Source organism: Epinephelus moara, chromosome 8 (genome assembly GCF_006386435.1).
Source record: "Epinephelus moara isolate mb chromosome 8, YSFRI_EMoa_1.0, whole genome shotgun sequence".
NCBI classification, from domain to species: domain Eukaryota; kingdom Metazoa; phylum Chordata; class Actinopteri; order Perciformes; family Serranidae; genus Epinephelus; species Epinephelus moara.
The window spans coordinates 42,586,084-42,604,150 of NC_065513.1; the positions used below are offsets into that span (position 1 = coordinate 42,586,084).

Below are 18,067 nucleotides of genomic sequence, written 5' to 3' on the forward strand. Positions count from 1 at the left end.
GTATTCTTGAGATATCTCATTCAGGAGAATAAGATGGACACAAGGTCACGATGACTTTGACCTTTGACCACCAAAATCAGTTCATTCTTGAAGTGAATGTTTGTGCAAAATCTGAGCTAATTCCCTCATGGTATTCTTGAGATATCGCATTTACGAGAATGAGACGGAGGCGGTCACAGTAATCTTAACCTTTGACCTATGAACACCAAATTCTGATCAGTCCATCCTCGAGTCCAAGTGAACGTTTATGCCAGATTTGAAGAAATTCCCTTAAAGTGTTCTTGGATTATCACTTTCACCTAATATTGGATGAACATACATATGTATGCATGCAAGGAAAGATGGACGGACGACCCCCAAAACATAATGCCTCTGGGTAAGGCAAAACTGTATGGGACTTCTGAAAGTTTGAACTAACATCAGGATCGGGACCAGAACTACAAATCACTTTGGTCTGGACACAAAGTTTAACTCATTAGATTGTGTAAGAATAAACTTTTTACTGTTTTTGACCATTGCCAGTGTGACTGAACGAGGTCCCATCACAAGGAGCAGGTCACTGCTGTGGCAAGAAGATGTTACTGTCTGTCGGTGATGTGTAGACTTTATCGCTAATGATGACGGCAAGATGTGGTTCTTAAAGTTTGCAATGAAAAGGGAACTCATTAGAGAGAACAGAAGATTCTGTAAGGAAAACGAAAAGGTTCAATGTAGGAAATGTTTTATTACATTATAGAGAACTGCTTGGCTTGTTGCTCCAGACGTCTGAACTTATGTAAAACTCACATGTAGATCTTTAATAAAACACTTTGAGTAGCTGTAATGTAGATGTAAAAGAACAAAATGTATAGAAGTACAAATCTGTGAGTGCGTGTGTGTGTGTGTGTGTGTGCGCGCGCAGACTGACTGACCTCTGTTTGAGGCAGTGTCTCTCCTGTGACATCACTCCCCCTCCACAGGCACGAGTGCACGCCGTCCACTTGGCCCACTCCCCCCACCAGTAGGTGGTCACCTCCAGCTCGTCCTCCAGACTGTTGGACGCCACGCCGTCCTCCTGAACACACAGACACACACACACACACACACACACACACACACACACACACACACACACACATACACAACCAGTGGTAATTCAGTTGGCAGTTGTAGTGGCAGCATTAATCATATTAACAGTATTAAGACCTATGGAACATCTGAATCTGCCAGCATTTTCAGACAAACCTCGTCAGTCAAATCAGGTGACGATTACTTCTCTATTCATGTCTTCCTTTATGGCTGTGCACATCAACTGCTATTTTGTGAGAAGGGGGTAACTAAATAACAGATAATTTAGTTTGATTTACAATAAGACACATCTCTGAGTGATGAAATCATCTGAATGTGGCTGCACGACCACAGCCACGGCACGACTGTGAGCTCTGAGGTCGGCTTTAACATGGGCCACAACTGGGCCACAACTTAGCCTTTCTAAGAGCAGGCCTGTATCCCTCAGAGTCCATTACATTTAATTTGCTGCATTTGGGGGATATTTGGCCCAGAATTGCAATCCTGCCACAATTATACAACCCCAGTTCCAGAAAAGTTGGGACATTGTGTGAAATGTGAATAACTGAAACTGAAACTGAAAAAAAAACATACAGTATCTCACATAAGTGAGTACACCCCTCCCATTTTTGGAAATATTTTATTATATCTTGTCATGGGACAACACTATAGAAATGACACTGTGATATAACTTAAAGCAGTCAGTGTACAGCTTGTATAGTAGTATAGATTTACCTTCCTCTGAAAATTACTCAAAACACAGCCATCAACATCTAAACAGCTGGCAACATAAGTGAGTACACCCCACAGTGAACATGTCCAAATTGTGCCTAAAGTGTCAATATTTTGTGTGCCAGCCATTATTATCTAGCACTGCCTTAACGCTTTTGGGCATGGAGTTCACCAGAGCTCACAGGTTGCTTCAGGAATCCTCTCCCACTCCTCCATGATGACATCATGGAGCAGATGGATGTGAAGACACCTTGCGCTCCTCCACCCTCAGCTTGAGGATGGCCCACAGGTGCACAGGTGAGTTTAGGGCTGGATACATACTTGGCCAGTCCATCACCTTCACCTTCAGCTTCCTCAGCAAGGCAGTTGTCATCTTCTAGGTGTGCTTTGGGTGCATGTTGGAAAACTGCATTGCAGCTCAGTTTCTGCAGAGGGGCGATCATGCTCTGCTTGGAATTCATGTTTCCCTAAATGAACTAAGCTCCCCAGAGCCGGCAGCACTCATGCAGCCCCAAACCATGATGCTGCCACCACTATACCTGGGAAACATGGGAAACATGAATTCCAAGCAGAGCATGATCGCCCCTCTTCAGAAACTGAGCTGCAATGCAGTTTACTCACTTATGTGAGATACTGTAAATCAATATACACTCATTTTGAATTTGATCCCTGCAACACGTTCCAAAAAAAGTTAGGACAGGATCATGTTGTTATTCGCGATTGTATTTCGGGAATTCCACGTCGTTACATCGGAGGTGATTTGGTATTCCCGAGGATCACTGATTGACATCGGGGCAACACAACAACAGCCTGTTTCAAGTGCCTTTCTCGCTTGATATCTCAAATTGTTCAACAGTCTGCGGTCTCCGTTGTCGTATTTTGTGCTTCATAATATTCCACACAGGGTGTGGTGTTTTTTGGAATTTAGGTTGTTTAGGTGCTTCCTAACTGGATGCCACGCGAGCATCAGCGACTAAATCACTTTGACTGCATTGTTTTCTACTGGACTGTCCCAACTGCCCACGAGCGACGAGATGCCACGGGATGCAGCATGCCGTTTTGAGCTGAACTTTTGTTGAACATCCAGTTTCTATTTTTATTCTGTCGCTCATGTTGAAAACGCCTCAAAGGAATGACTGATTCAAGAGGTTTAGATGAGGAGTTACCGACAGGATACCTCCTTATCTCACCACAAAACCTTAATGTTTCTGGTAAGACTTATGTGGGATGCTAGCTTAGCTTGTGTACTCAAGTTCTGTACTTAAATATAATGCTTAAGAACTTGTACTTTAGTTTAATGCTACTTTATACTCCATTTCATTTATTTCTAGTAATTAGTAGTAGCGAGTAGTTTTACATTGTGGTAATTCTACTGAGTAAGACATCTGAGTATTTCTTCACCTATTAAGTAAAAGTTGAATTTTTACTCGCCTTTGTGGTCGTATTTGTAGTATAAGTTGTGGTATTGTCAGTGACATTAACAGCAGTGGCAGTGCTTGTAATATTTTTAGTAGAACTCTGATTCCAGTGTGTAAAACTGCTGCACAGATGATTGGACGGTCAGAACAGAGCGCGTCAGAATCAAATAGCAACACAGCAAATGTGCGTCTAAATGTTTTGTTCTGGGGCTCCAACGTGTGAAGACGGTCAGCATTTCACACATTCCTCATGTGCAGGAGCAGCATTAATTCAGGCCGATGGCTGCGTCCCTTCATTCAGACAGATTCATCAGAGTGACCGCTGGAATGTGCACTGAGCTCCTTGTAAAGGTGTGAGACAGAGCAGCTGTGAGAGAGGACAAGAGACACTGGAAATACCAGACAGAGCGCGTAAGTGAGACAGAGACAGGAAGCGATAGATGGGTACAGAGAGAGAGAGACAGGAAAGAGAGAAGACGAGTCGCTGATTGGTCGACTGACAGCAACTCATCACAGTCTGCAGATTACTTCTTAAAGTTAGTATTCAGACTTTGCATTGCAAAATCCTGCAGTTAGGTAGCACAGTGGTGCAGCGGTCACCACGGTCGCCTTACAGTGTGAGTTCTGGTTCAAACCCACCAGCCAGCTGGGGCCCTTCTGTGCAGAGTTTGCATGTTCTCTCTGTGTCAGTGTGGGTTTCCTCCAGGTGCTCCAGCTTCCTCCCACAGTCCAAAGACATGCAGGTTAATTGATAACTCTAAATTGTCCGTAGGTGTGAATGTGAGTGTGAATGGTTGTCTGTCTCTATGTGTCAGCCCTGTGATAGTCTGGTGACCTGTCCAGGTAGAGTTGACCTTGTCGACTTTCTGGTGGTTGCTGCCTGGCTTTGGCCGATCAAATAGAAGGGGGCGGTCAATTAGGACAACCAGAGGATAACTCGGCCTGGAATAACATTTCCACCAAACTTCAGATGACTGGTCGACTGGTTAATGTCCCAATAAACATGTAGAGATCTTTGGTAATTTTGGTGATTCCCATTGTCTTACTACATTATGTAGCTACAAGCTAGCTTGCACTTCTGCCAGTGACGTACACAAAGCACCTGCCTGTCATCACAGACCTGCACTGTAGCAGAAGCAGCTGCTCTTAGAAACACTTTGCTTTTTTAGGAAATGCCCTTGCATGGGCTGGTACCATGTGGCAGGGTGAAAGCAGCTTAAGGGCTCATTCACGTTCAGCGTTACACACAGAGACGGAGCCTTCTGTCTGTAATCTGCGTTCATTTCTTTCACATTTTTCTGAAGGCATACAGATAAAGACGAAACAGGGCAGTATCGCCAGAGATCCTCGAGGGAGTGAAGCTTATCTTAAGTCAGATATGAGACAACAAAGAAATTTTAATCATGATGGAACAGAACTAATTGGTAATTTCTAATAATAAATAGTGTTATATTGTGAAAATAGTGAAAAGAATTCTCTGTCCACTTGACGAGATGTATATAACAGGTTAGGGTTATGGTTATAAGGTATGAGGGCAGTGACATTTAAAACGTTTGAATATCTGACACTTTGACGTACATATTGTGTGTTTTCCTGTGTGTATCTGTGTGTTACGTACCTGCAGCCCCCTGGTGGAAAGGTTCCCCACAGACACCGCCAGCGTCAGGAAGCCCAGCAGGACCACGCCCGTCTCCCCGCACTGTTCCCACGACAGCACCCTCATCCTGGTTAATCAGAGAGAGAGAGAAAGAAAGACATAAGACAGGATTGATATGTGTAGAAAAATCTGGTGGTTGAGACCGCTCTGGTAAGTTTCCAGGTCATCGCTGCAGCAACTTGGGCAAAGAAACTGAACTCCGACCAGCACCTGTAACTGACCTCTGACCTCTGTGTATGAAGTACATAGTTATTTAAAAGATATATCTCTCTTGGGAAAGTTCTAATGATTACAGCAGTACCAGTTCCCTTGATGCTTATTAAAGAGTTTAAAACCTCGAAGGTGACTTCAGTACAAAGTAAGATGTCGGGAAAATGTGAAGGTATGCTGTAATGTTTCTGCCTAAATCTGCCTCGTGTCCTGTTTCTGATGAAAGGCAATCAGCTGCCAGAAATCAGAAACCTCTAAAGCACTCAACACTCAACATCATACACGTGACAGTTTTCACCAAACACAGAGCAGCCAGCGGTGTGATTAATGGAGGAAATTTGGGCCAGAAACCTGTCTGTGATTCGAGATGGAAGCACCCAGTGATGAGTCTTTAACAAAGGCTGAAGGGTATGAAGGGAAATATCATGACCACTAATGAGTTCTCGTGGCATTAAAAACCCACGTCCAGGCACTTATGTGAATTGTGGATGAAAGCACACTGCCCAGACGTGTGGGTGTTTTTTTCATGTCCTTTCCTTCTCCAAATTGAGGCTTCTCAGCTTCCAAACCCACAGAAGGGCCTGGAGTCGGATTTTTTTACGCCACGAGAACACATTTGTGGTCGTAATATTTCCTTTCTGACTCTGCAGTGAAATCCCTCGCCTCCGAGAACATCTGTGGTTGTTTAGGGGGGATACCTGAAGTGTTGCTGCTGCTGCTGTCTTCTACCTTCGCACAGACAGGAGGCTGTTTGACAGTAAATCATATCAGTGTTGATCCAAGATACAAGAGACAAAACAGCAGACAGTGGACACGCCCAATAATTCATGAGGTGCAGAAAGCAAGGTTGCTGCGCCTCACTGATTTTACAAACCAGATTTGCATTTTGGCGCTCTGATGAAAGCCTTCGTACTGACATATTTACTCTATCCTGTTTAAAAAACTAAAGACTTCACATGATTTGATTAAAGGAAATCCTTAGACTTTAGATTTGACATGACAGTTCAAAAACAACGTGCACTATTTGATGCCAATTTAAGAAACTGTTTAATATTTTGAAAAATTCACCTATTTGCTTTCTGTCAGAGAGATAGATGAGAAGGTTGTTACAGGTCTCATGTCATGTGCATTGAAGCTGGGGTAAACAGAAATTGCTCGGGCTGCTTTCCCGGGAGGAAAGTGTGCAGAAGCTCAGGTGACAGACCTTCTGTCGGTGGCTGTAGTGGCGACCGCCTTTCACAGTGGGCTGGTGGCCAGTAGCAGCCTGACCTGACCGAGTCTGACCTGTGTAACTGCAGCAACAGAAAGTTTTCTGATCTGGCGGGAAGCTGGGGTTTATGCTGGGGAGTGAGACAGAGGACACTTTAGTCCTATTGACACTGCCTCTTCAAGGTGGGAATTCCACGTTGTTAATTTCCCTTGCCGTTCTGTATAAAAGGTACGATTGCAGAATGAGGGTACAGAGTTGTCTCTCCTCTGAGGCGAGACACGTTGTCTGCAGAAACCAGACAGCAGACAGGACAGGGATCATGAGTGGCATAGGTGTGACATTATGGCAATGTGTTATGTGTGCAACCTGCTGCCGGGAGATTTCAAAAGTAGTAGTACCTCAAAGGGAAACAGTGGCTGAAAATGTCCGCAAATTGGGAAAACAATGAGGTCCAGGAGGTGCTTACCCTTTGTTTATTGTCAGACTCTCTTTATAATAAGTCTGTCTTTCTTTTTAGGGTTGTTTTGCAGTGTAGGCAGTTGTTGCCAATGCAGGAATAGCAACTTTCTATGCAGGATTCTCTGCCATTGAATAGGGGACACGCATTTGCATTGTAGACCAGCCAATAGGAACGCCCTCTCTCTGAAATGACCTGTGATTGACCAAAAGTCTCTGAAAACAGAGCCAAAAGGATTTGCAGAAGTTTTCTTTCAGTCCACTTGGATTACAACATGCGCAAAGCTAACTATGGGATTTCTGTCCATTTACACCAAAATAAAACTGCCCACCCCAGCTTCATGTATGAGCTTTAGGGCCCATTTATACTCTCTTTATGAACGCAAATAGATACGTGTGTTGTTAATGTTTTAAACACTGTATACGTCACTGATAGCATAGATACAGCCAATAGATTTTTCACACAACAAGAAACAAGGCAACAGTACAGGAGGTCATACTAATGTAACTTTTAGCAGTGTGTCTGTGAGGCTATCAAATGCATCGCGACATGTAGACGGAGAATACTTTTCGCTGTATTACATTCGTTCTGTTATTTTTTAAATGTCTTCCTCTTGTCTTACGGTCATATCTCGCTTGAACCACGCTACACTGCCCTCAGGATCTGGCACTGCTCCATTTCGTCCATAACCATACAGACAGAAGGCTCCATCCATGTCCATATATGTATCTCATATTGAGCATAAATGAGCCCTTAGTCAGGACATGGTTAACCTTACTTATCATAAAGACTGGAAACATAGGAAACCAGCAAGCCCGGCTCAGATCATTAGTATTACCTTGTTTGTTTGTTTGATTGTCTCTGAATCCTTGAACTGTTTTCTCTAACCCTTCATTCTGTGTCTCCCTACAGGGGTTCTTCCTTAGTCTAACAGCATCCTAAATGCACTTACATAAACAGAGCGAAGTGTTTATACAGCTCCTGCCTGACTCACATTATTGCCTTAATTGCATTAGCGTTGTATCTTGTGAGTGCGTACAAAGCTGGCAGCTGAAAGATGTTCTGGATTACAGCATCAGGTGAACTCTGCTTCAGATGCAACCAAATACACACTGTCTGGTTTCCAAGCACGTCAGAGAAAAACACCAGCGAAACAACGGCACGGCAAGTGAGGGGCATTTTCTCAGACAATGCACGCTCGCGTCAAAGCCAGCGTGCCGGCTGCAGGTATCTGAATGTGCTGGCAGGCGGTGGCAGGCTGGAGCTGGCAGGTGGAGGGCGACACAGACAGGCTGTTGAGAGGCCACAGGTGTTGGAGACGGGAGTTGGACAGCAGAGGGGCCCGTGTGAAAGTTAAACAAGCCCCAATGTGCTGGAAGGACGAAGGTAAGTTTCCTAGGACTTTACACAGGTAGGCCTTTGTTTGGCTCTTCAGACTATAAGGAAATGTAGATGTCTGTATGTAAAGGCTGACATGAACAGGCACAGACACACAGGAAAAGGAGGGTACTCGAGCGGCTCTGCAGTTGTATATACGAGTTTAATGACTCAATGAAGCCTTTGATTTGTTAAAGGAACACTGAACCAAAAGCCTGTTTAGAGTATAAAACACTTACCAGCACAGTCTGCTGGATTTCCCAAACCATTCCTGCTGCATACTCCTATTTTCTTTTGTTAATCTGTATGATGAATATGTGCCAAATACATAACTATGTTACATTTATAAATACACCATTCACCATCAGGAAAAAGAGAAGATGGGCCGTTTCACAACAACATTTACAGCTACATTTTTAGGATCTGTTGTTTAGGCCATCACCTATAAGTGTAACTGATCACAAAATGAGCTGCATCAGGATTTTAAGGGTGAAGTCCTGCAGCTACTAACTAACTGAGTGCTCCAGGGATTATGTTTTTTTGTAGGCCAACATGGAGGTTACCTTCGCCCTGGTTACCTCATCAAAAAAGCCTACGGGATTTTTCCTTTGGATTTTGGATTTATTCATTTCATTCATCTTCCATAACTGCTTATCCTGTTGGGGGTCGTGGGGGGCTGGACTGACATTGGGCGAGAGGCAGGTCACGAGACTATCACAGGGCTGACACATAGAGACAGACAACCATTCACACTCACATTCACACCTACGGACAATTTAGAGTCACCAATTAACCTGCATGTCTTTGGACTGTGGGAGGAAGCTGGAGCACCTGGAGGAAACCCACGCTGACATGGGGAGAACATACAGGGGCCGTTTATACGACAACGATTTCAGTAAAATCGGAAAAGTCTGTCCTTTGGGTTTTAAAAAACTTCTGCGTTTATATGACGACGTTATTGAAACGATCCCCGTTCACACGGAGCCGCAAAATCTACTGGAAACGCTGTAGTATGCACGCCAGGCCAATGGGTGGCAGTGTAAATTTGCAAAGCAACACCACAGCATGACGCCATGCGCCTGCGCTGAAGCGCCTTCCTCTCCAACGCCGTGATTACAAACCAAAACAAAGAAGACACACTGGCGAAAGCATGCACAGATAACTTTGTCTGGATGGACGATGAGGTGGAGTTGCTACAGTAACAGATCTACACTTCACTTCAAATCAACAGGGTGAGCAGCACAAACAGAGCTCAGCATTGTTGTTGTGACGGCCGGCATGCCTAGTGACTGGAACCGTAATGCGCATGTGCGAAAAGTCTCCGTTTTCAGAGGAACTGCATATTGCACGTTTACATGACAACGGAGACGCTGCCGTTTCCAAAACGTTGCACTCTGGAACCCGTTTTCAAATCGTTGCGTTTTCAGGCAGCCAAAACGCTGCTGTCGTGTAAACGATCGGCCAAAACGCAACTAAAGTTTACCGTTTTCAGTTGAAATCGTTGTCGTCTAAACGGGGCCACAGACTCCACACAGAAGGGCTCCCCCCACAGGTTCGAACCAGGAACTCTCTTGCTGTGAGACACCAATGCTAACCACTGCACCACTGTACTGCCTGGATTTTGGGTTACTGCAGCAAATAAGATCTGTTTATGACACATTTTGTTCAGCGAGTCTTCACAGATTATCACCACTTTTATGATTTTTGAACCCCTAATGCAATCACCAGTTATTTAAAGCTATAGACTATAAACAAATTACACCATGGTCACATGACCATGTAAATCTAAATGATTTATTTTTTCAAAAAACAAACACACCAGGTGATTAAAACTTTCTTCTACACTGTTCACCTTGTCTCGGACAGGCTGCTAGCCATGCACCTGCTAATGTGTTCTTACTTTTGTTCTCTGATAACTTCAGATACAGACATCAAGGATGTTTTTACCTGGAACCGTATTATCTGTAGAGATCTCCTCCTTTCCAAAACAAACAGGCCTGGTGATTTAAACCGGTAAAAACACTGAATAAAGCGGTTTCACTTTAAAAATCAGTGTTTTTTCGATGCTGTTCGGCTCGTTGTGGAGGGGCTGCTAACTGACACTTAAAAACAAGAAAACACGAATGTCCCCGTCTAGAGTCAGTGTTTGGTTTGTCTGTTCTGGGCTACCGTAGAAACATGGCTGTGCAAAAGGTAATCTTGGTAGATGAGGACCTGCTGTCTATGTAGATAGACACAACTCATTCTAAGGTAACAAGCACACAATGATCCTTATTTTCAGGTGATGATACACTAAACATATTTATCATATTATATGCCATTTCTGCCAAGATATCTCCCTAATTCCTACACACCAAAGGTCTAATATATAGACACACTTGAATGTTTTGACGAGTCTCAGTTTCATGCACACACTTTCACATGTACATGCACACTTTTTGCGTTTTTTGCACGCTCAAACTCATTGTTTTCAATAAGGATGTGTCGCTCTTAAATGCCTTCCTGAGCACCGATTTTTCAGGGTGCGATGGCTGCACTCTGAGATAAACCGAGTTCAGTTTTTGGAACAAAGCAGCACGCATCACATGTCATGCAACGAGCAACAACCATTCACAGCCAACAGATATCTTTCCCTTCATCCATAAATATCAGTCTGTGTTAAATATGGAAAAGTTGATCATTTTGGTGCAGAACTGCCAGAGCTTTGCGTCTGTTCCACGGATGATATGCCCACACACAAACAGCACCTGGAAGAAGATCTGGACTCAGCTCTGCACCTCAGATGCAACCTACTGCCGCCTTCTTGAAAGCTGGCACAGAAAAGGTACAAAAGTAGCACCCAGTGCCCAACCTCGCGTTTTCCAGACACCTACACTTTAACTGTTTTTGCCTTAAGTTAAAATCATGAAATCAGATTTATTCCTCAATAAATGACAAACAAATATATGTTAATGGAAACTCTTGAAAATTTGTTGAAAATAAAAAACACACAAAAAATCCCCAAAATGTTCAACTCTTTAAGGCAAAACTTCAGGGAGACACTCTCGGTTGCAACGTCTGAATCAGCAGAAGTCTGGAGAGCTGAATGATTTCTGGAGGTTCTGCGCTGCACTTTCGCACACGTATACCTCCACACACACACACAAAGACACACACAGAGAGACACACACGCAGACGGGGCTTCTAGGAAAAGGTTCATAGTACATCCCGTGTCCTCACGTCCAGTTAGGCAGCCTTGTTAAAATAAGCAAACAGCTCGTCTCGCCCTGTTTGCAGTCTGGCTTTCTCTGGCACTAAATATTGGTGACAGGTGTCTTAAAGCAGGCGCAGCAGCACCTGGACTTCATTATCCAACCAGACACAGCTGGAGCCCGGCCAGCTGCCAAACACACACATACAGAGAGAAGGAGAGGAGACGGACACTCAGTCAGACACAGCTGCACATGTGTATACACTCAGCCAGTGGCGTGACTGGCTACACACACATACACGTTGGCCACCGCGTACGCTCGTGCTCAAGCTCGATGCACGTGCATGTACAGGTATGCAAATGCTCCAGCATGAATGTACACACTCACACAATTACACACTTGCTCTTGGACTCACTGACTCACTTTGTACAACTACACTTAAGAGGACCATCATGGACACAATACTTTCCTTATCCCAAAACCCTAAACTGAGTCATCACAGCTACTAACCACAACTTAAACCTGAGTTTACACTTCAGACTTCAACCGTTGCCCTAAAATGGCTCCTCGACGGTGTGGACAGGTCAACGTGTCTTTAATTTGGCTACAATATCCTCAGGTTTGTCACCCCACCTCATTTTGTGCCTCGACTGAAACATCACTATTTTTAACACAAACTTTGCTTAATTGTCCTCAGTTTGCAGAAATGTTCTTCCTATAATTCACTTTGGTCAACTAACCCCGTTTTGCCACAGCGTCTTTATTTTGCCACGACGTCCTCACTTTACTGTAACAGATTTATTTTTGGAATAACGTTCTCATTTTACTGAAATAATCAAATTTTGCAGAAATGTCTCCACTTGGCTGAAAAGTCCTCACTTCACCACAATGTCCTCACTTTGCCAAAATATCCTTACTTTGCCAGAGTGTCCTCACTTTGGTCAATTACCCTCTTTTGTCACAATGTCCTCATTTTGATACAATGCCCTAATTTTGCTGCAAAATCCTCACTTTGCCACAATGTCCTTACTTTTTCATGATGTCCTCACTGTGCCACAATGTCACCACTTTGCCGCAATGTCCCGTTAGAGTGTCCTCAATTGGTTAAAGCTTGCTCACTTCACCACAGTGTTCTCACTTTTGTCAATTATCCCTCTTATGTCACAGTGTCCTCACTTTGCCATAACGTCCCCACTTTGTCACAATGTCCCCACTTTTCCACAATGTCCTTACTCTGCAAAACGTCCCCACCTTGCCCTTATGACCCTACTTTTTCACGATGTCCTCATGTTGCCACAATGTCCTAATTTTGCCGCAATATCCTTACTTTGCCACAATGTCCTTACTCTGCAAAATGTCCCCACTTTGCCCTTATGTCCCTACTTTTTCACAATGTCCCCACTTTGCTGCAATGTCCCGGCTTTGCCATGTCCTCACTTTGCCAAAATATCCTTACTTTGCTAGAGTGTCCTCACTTGGCTAAAGCTTTCTCACTTCACCACAGTGTTCTCACTTTTGTCAATTATCCTTTTTGTCACAGTGTCCTCACTTTGCCATAATGTCCCCACCAACTTTGTCACAACATCTCCATGTTCTCCACAATGTCCACACATCACCACAGTGTCCCCACTTTGGCCAACTATCCTCGTTTTGCCACAATATTCTGATTTTGATACAATGCCCTCAGATTACCACAGTTTCCACACTTTGCCACAATGTCCACACTTGGCTACAACGTCCTCAATTTGCCACAGTCACTTTGGTAAACTGTCCTCATTTTGCTATAATGTCTGTAGTTTACCAGAATGTCCTAGGTTTGCAGAAATGTCCTTCCTTTTCCACAACGTCCCCACTTTGCCGCAATGTTCTTTCTGTGCCACAATGTCTTCACTTTGCCACAATGTCCTAATGATTTGGTCCTCACACAGACAGAAGTAAAAGAGCGCACTCATAAAGAAACACCCCAAACTTCTGCATCTTTCCTGCTCACTATGGGTCCTTCTGGCTCACACACACACACACACACACACACACACACACACACACACACACACACACAGGATCAGTTCGCCAAACAGGGTCTTCCTCCTTCCTCCTCCCCTTTGCTGTCATTTCCCAGCCAGCCTGGCAGGGCAGGCACAGAGGATAAAAGTAAACACTGTCCCCTCATCCTCCCTGTCTCCCTTACCCCTGTACCATCCCCACCCTGATGGCCCCCTGGGGCCCCTCGCCTCGCTGTCTTGTTTTTGTAGCGCTGGCAGCCTCAGCAGACAGACAGACAGCAGTAGTCTGTCCCCTAGGAGGCCGGACTGGATCGCAGCACTCAGACCGATATATCAGACCAATACTGGACGTTTATTATCTAATACTGGATATCAGCCAGGCGCTGTCGGCCACCTGTGATATGAATATCATACAGTTTAAATGAAAACGTTTCGCAGGTTTAGAATAAGTTAGCGCTGAACCAATGATTCAATAAGTACTGACAGAAAAACAATGGACAAGTGGTTTGCATCAGTGATGCTAATGAAAAAAATCATGAGTTGAAGCTCTACAATGACACATACGTCACTGTGAAAACAGAAATGAGACTGGAGACACTGGTGTGGCTTTTTTTTAGATGGAAAAAATGACAATGGACAAAGGACCTTGAAGTGACAACGAAGATGATGTCTTGGATGTGTAAGAAATCCAAAATAATTGGGCAGAAGAGAAAACCCTACAGTTTCAAACGCCCAATTCACCCATCCACACCCCATCTCTTTCGTAAACAGGATGCACCGCTATGCTTGCGTCCTTGTAAGAGTTGTCATGGACACTTTGGTTCACACTGTGCAGCAAGGAAGCACACAGGTCAACCTAAAACCACCAGGTTATACAGTTCTGACTGTCTGCTGCTGTTATTACAAATATAGCTACTGTACACACATCTTGACAGCATTACATTCCAATGAGATACTGGCACCACATCTGATCATCATACATCAGCATGTTGGTTTACATATTTCCTACAGAGGACCTCACTACTGTGACCCACTGTGAATCAGGTAAAGAAATATTGCTATCATGTTCGTATGCCAGCTGGACAAAAGAATACTGGTCAGAAGTCTACACCACAAACTAATGGACTGCATTTACTTTTATCCAAAGCACTTTTTCAATCTGCCCCTCGTTCGCATGCTCACTTACGACTGATAGAAGCAAGCTACCATGCACAGTGCTGGTCTGATCATCTGGAGCTATTTGGAGCCCAGTGTTTTGCCCAAGGACACTAAAGCCCAATTCCTTTTTAAATTTTTCCCCTCTACCCCTCATTTTCGATGGCCACATTGCCATCATCTGTATCTTCATTGTCACTCATGGTATTTACATAAACTGCATAAACAGATGCGACTATGGCAATACTAGTTTTACCACAATGACATTTGCCATTTATCTGATGATAGGAGAAAATGCAGGCTATGCTTGCGATCGTTCACAACGCAGGTTTCACGTTTTCATTTGATCAAACATGTCATCAAAAAGCCTAAAAAATGAACACTACAAGGCCACTAGCAAGGCTCTGGAGGCTAATGCTAACAACCCGTGCTCCTACCCTGCCAGTCTGAGCTGGGACACACTGCCTGCATGAGCAGCGTGAGATGGTTACCTTGCTGAACTGCTGCAGCTAGTACAAATGTAGTGTTCACACAGACAGCGTAGCTGCTGTGGCGCAGCTGTAGAGCTGCCTGTTGCTATGAGTACCGTATTTCCACAATAAAAAGCCGGTACTCCACTAATTTATAGAGTCGTGAAAACCACTGCATTGTCAACAACACAGTCCTGCAAATATTTCAAAATAAAAGGCCTTGTGGTAACAAACAAAAGGATTCTGTCCACAGAAATGGTGTTGGAAGGCTTTTATTTTGAAACAGAAACAGGAAGTGTTGAGTTAAAAATAACAATTTATATTTTTCAAGTCTGTAAATAGTCCTTGAAACTGCAGTGAAATGTGGAACGATGTCATTATGATTATCAAAACGCGGCGCCTCAGCAGCATGCCATGTGGTTACTCTAACCTGTCAACATGGCGCCAAACCAAAAATCAAGAGGTTTAGTAATGCACACGCACTGCTCATGCAGGCAGTGTGGCCCACACAGTGGTAGCGTAGTGGTAAGAAGCGTAGCAAGTTTGCCGCTGGACTTAAGTTAAATTTCTGGCGTCATATACCATCAGAGGGGGAGGGGCTGCAACATGGAAATATGTTAGAATGTGGTTAAGCACATATCAGCAATAACATGTCACGTTAGCTAGCTAACTAGCTACCAAGACATTAGCATACTGCTAGTCTTTTTTTTGTTTTGTTTTGTTATGCTTGTTATAAAGAAAAAGACTACAATACATTGAAACAATATTAAACTAAGATAATACGATGGTTAACATATTTTTAAAACCTTTATTAACAAAGACAATGTATTTGTGGGTTTCTTTTGTTTCCTTGTGTTCTGTTTGTCTGCTGCCATCTTGCCTCTGAAAAACCTCAGTTTGGAGGTCCATGTAGTCCTGACACTTGGCCCTACCGCTCTGTCCCAGCAAGAATCAGCACACACTACCCGTAGACATGAATGTGTAAAACAGAGGGGTAAGAGCTAAGTATATATAGAAGTGTATTGAAATTAAGCTTTTGACATGTGGACAAGAGGAGCCGGGGGTCACACTGACAACCCTACAATTAGTGTATGACGTGCCAAGCCCCGACACGTGTTGGGTCTACAGGCAAGCTGTAACTACGCACTTTGTAGAGGCTGACACCAAAGACCATCAGGCAATACAAAGGTCCTGCACTGGTCTTCAAGTTTCGCCATAGCGACCACAATTTATCAGGGTACGCTAAAGCATGTCTAATGTACATCACTTAGACAACTTGACCTGCATTTTCTGTACCTGAAAAGATGGAAACAAATTAGGCAGTTCACAGAGAGGAACCAGAGAGGAAATGTCCTAAACCAGCTTCAAACCTAGGACACTTTAGTCACATGCTGAAAACATAAAGTCACAACAGTAATATGCATAGTTTCAGTTGAGAGATTGATGGTGAGATGGTAGTGACAATTTTCTTGATTAGATTTGCATGAAAACCACTGCAGAGTTTTAATTTTTTAAATATTAGTGACACGAAAACGTGGTATGACATATTGGTGATTAGACAAATCCCACTGTGCTGCTGTCTGCCTTCCAGAGCCCATATCGGTCAGACTCAGGGAGGAGTGCGGGGTGGTTGTGGATGTCTGCTTGTCAGCGGGCAGACTCATTCCTTCTGCCTTTTGCTCTGTGAGCCAAACTCTCTGCTCTTTCCTCAGTGGCGGTCCCTTCTCAAGTACACATGCAAAGTGGAAAATGGATCTAGGCTCTCCTCGGCCTCTTGTATACAAAAAAAAGACCAAGAGAGCCAACAAACAGACAGACAGACAGACAGACAGCTGGGCAGACAGACAAAGAGATGGGGAGGGAGGATGATGGATAAGAGACAGAGTGAGAAGAAGAAAGAAGGAAAGACTCAGTGGACGAGTAAACGAGGCAGTCTGAGAAGTTGAGGAGAGGTCAGTGGAGTTTAGTTGCCCCCGGGGCAAACAGAGTCCAGGGTAGATTGCTCACACTTGACCTCTGACCTATTTATTGACTCGGCCTTCACGGCCGGCTTTCCCAGGAAAACAACCAGGCTCGGTTCATCTGTGTTACATTCGCTCGCAATGAAACAAAAAATAAATTACTCTGGAGCAGGTTTTACGAAGGCAAGTGAGCCCATTAGTGGTTTGTCTGACCGCCAGACTTCTTGGAACAAGTCTGTGCAGGGTAGCATGTTGGTAAAGCATGAAATGCTGCCACTCCAAAAAAAAAAAAAAAGGAAAAGAGCTTTATCTATTTACAAACTGTACAATGACTGCTGTCTTCACATTGTATGAAAATACTTGTGATAATAAACAGAGGATTAATCCCAATTAAGGCCTAACAGTCGAAGTACAGCCACCTGTGGAAACTTCAGCGACAGAAAGTCGTCTCAAGACAAAACAAAAAGCACAAATGCAACTGCCTGGAACAATAATGCTGAAAAATTGGTTTGAGAAGTTCATATGGATGATTTTATTCTCTTTTTAAAGCATAACATTGCCAGCTGTCACCACTCTAAATCCAAGCTAACCACAGCTACTTTCTGCAGGTAGAAACTAAAGTTGGGTCGGTTTCTGGTTTTGCCAGTCCAGTCTGGTGTGCAAGCTTAGACCAGTTTCATGGCTCATGCAAACTAGCTAAACCAGCATTTGTCATTATGACACATTCTGGCAAATTAAAAGGTAGCCTACATCAACAACCTGTGCTGAAGCTGTTACGTCATGTTGTATTGCATAAGTGAAAAGCAGTATGACAAAACAATTAACACAATGTTATGTTTGTTCTAGGGATGCCGGCTGCCGATATTAGCAAAAAACGTGCATCGGCATCGGATCGGACTGCATGGAAAAATGCCGATCCCAGAACTCCGATCCAGTTTTTCACAGAATCCGTGCCAGGTTTTCCGGCCAGCCCAGCGCTCCACGATTCAAGCAGTCCATTCCAGTGATCCGCTCCAGCACTTACTATCAATCCACCAGGCCAGCATGCAGACACACACATGGAGGGAAGGGTAGGAAGAGTAGCGGTCAATTTAGTTAACTGACTATTTGTTTTCTGCTCTGGTTTTTTGAGAGTGATATTTTTATTTGGTTTACACTCTTACTGTTTAAGTAAAGAGC

General features: G+C 43.9%; 1 protein-coding gene across 1 annotated transcript in view; it reads right to left on the reverse strand.

Annotated features, from left to right (window-relative positions):
- Positions 1-18,067, reverse strand: part of adamtsl2 (ADAMTS-like 2) — a 48,128-nt gene that overhangs the window by 25,265 nt on the left and 4,796 nt on the right. Inside the window, exons 2-3 of the mRNA XM_050050205.1 lie at positions 4,816-4,921; positions 912-1,054 (exon numbers count right to left, since the gene is read on the reverse strand). Coding sequence (XP_049906162.1) covers positions 912-1,054; positions 4,816-4,920 — 248 coding nt within the window. The 5' untranslated portion in view covers position 4,921. The remainder of the gene's footprint in view (positions 1-911; positions 1,055-4,815; positions 4,922-18,067) is intronic.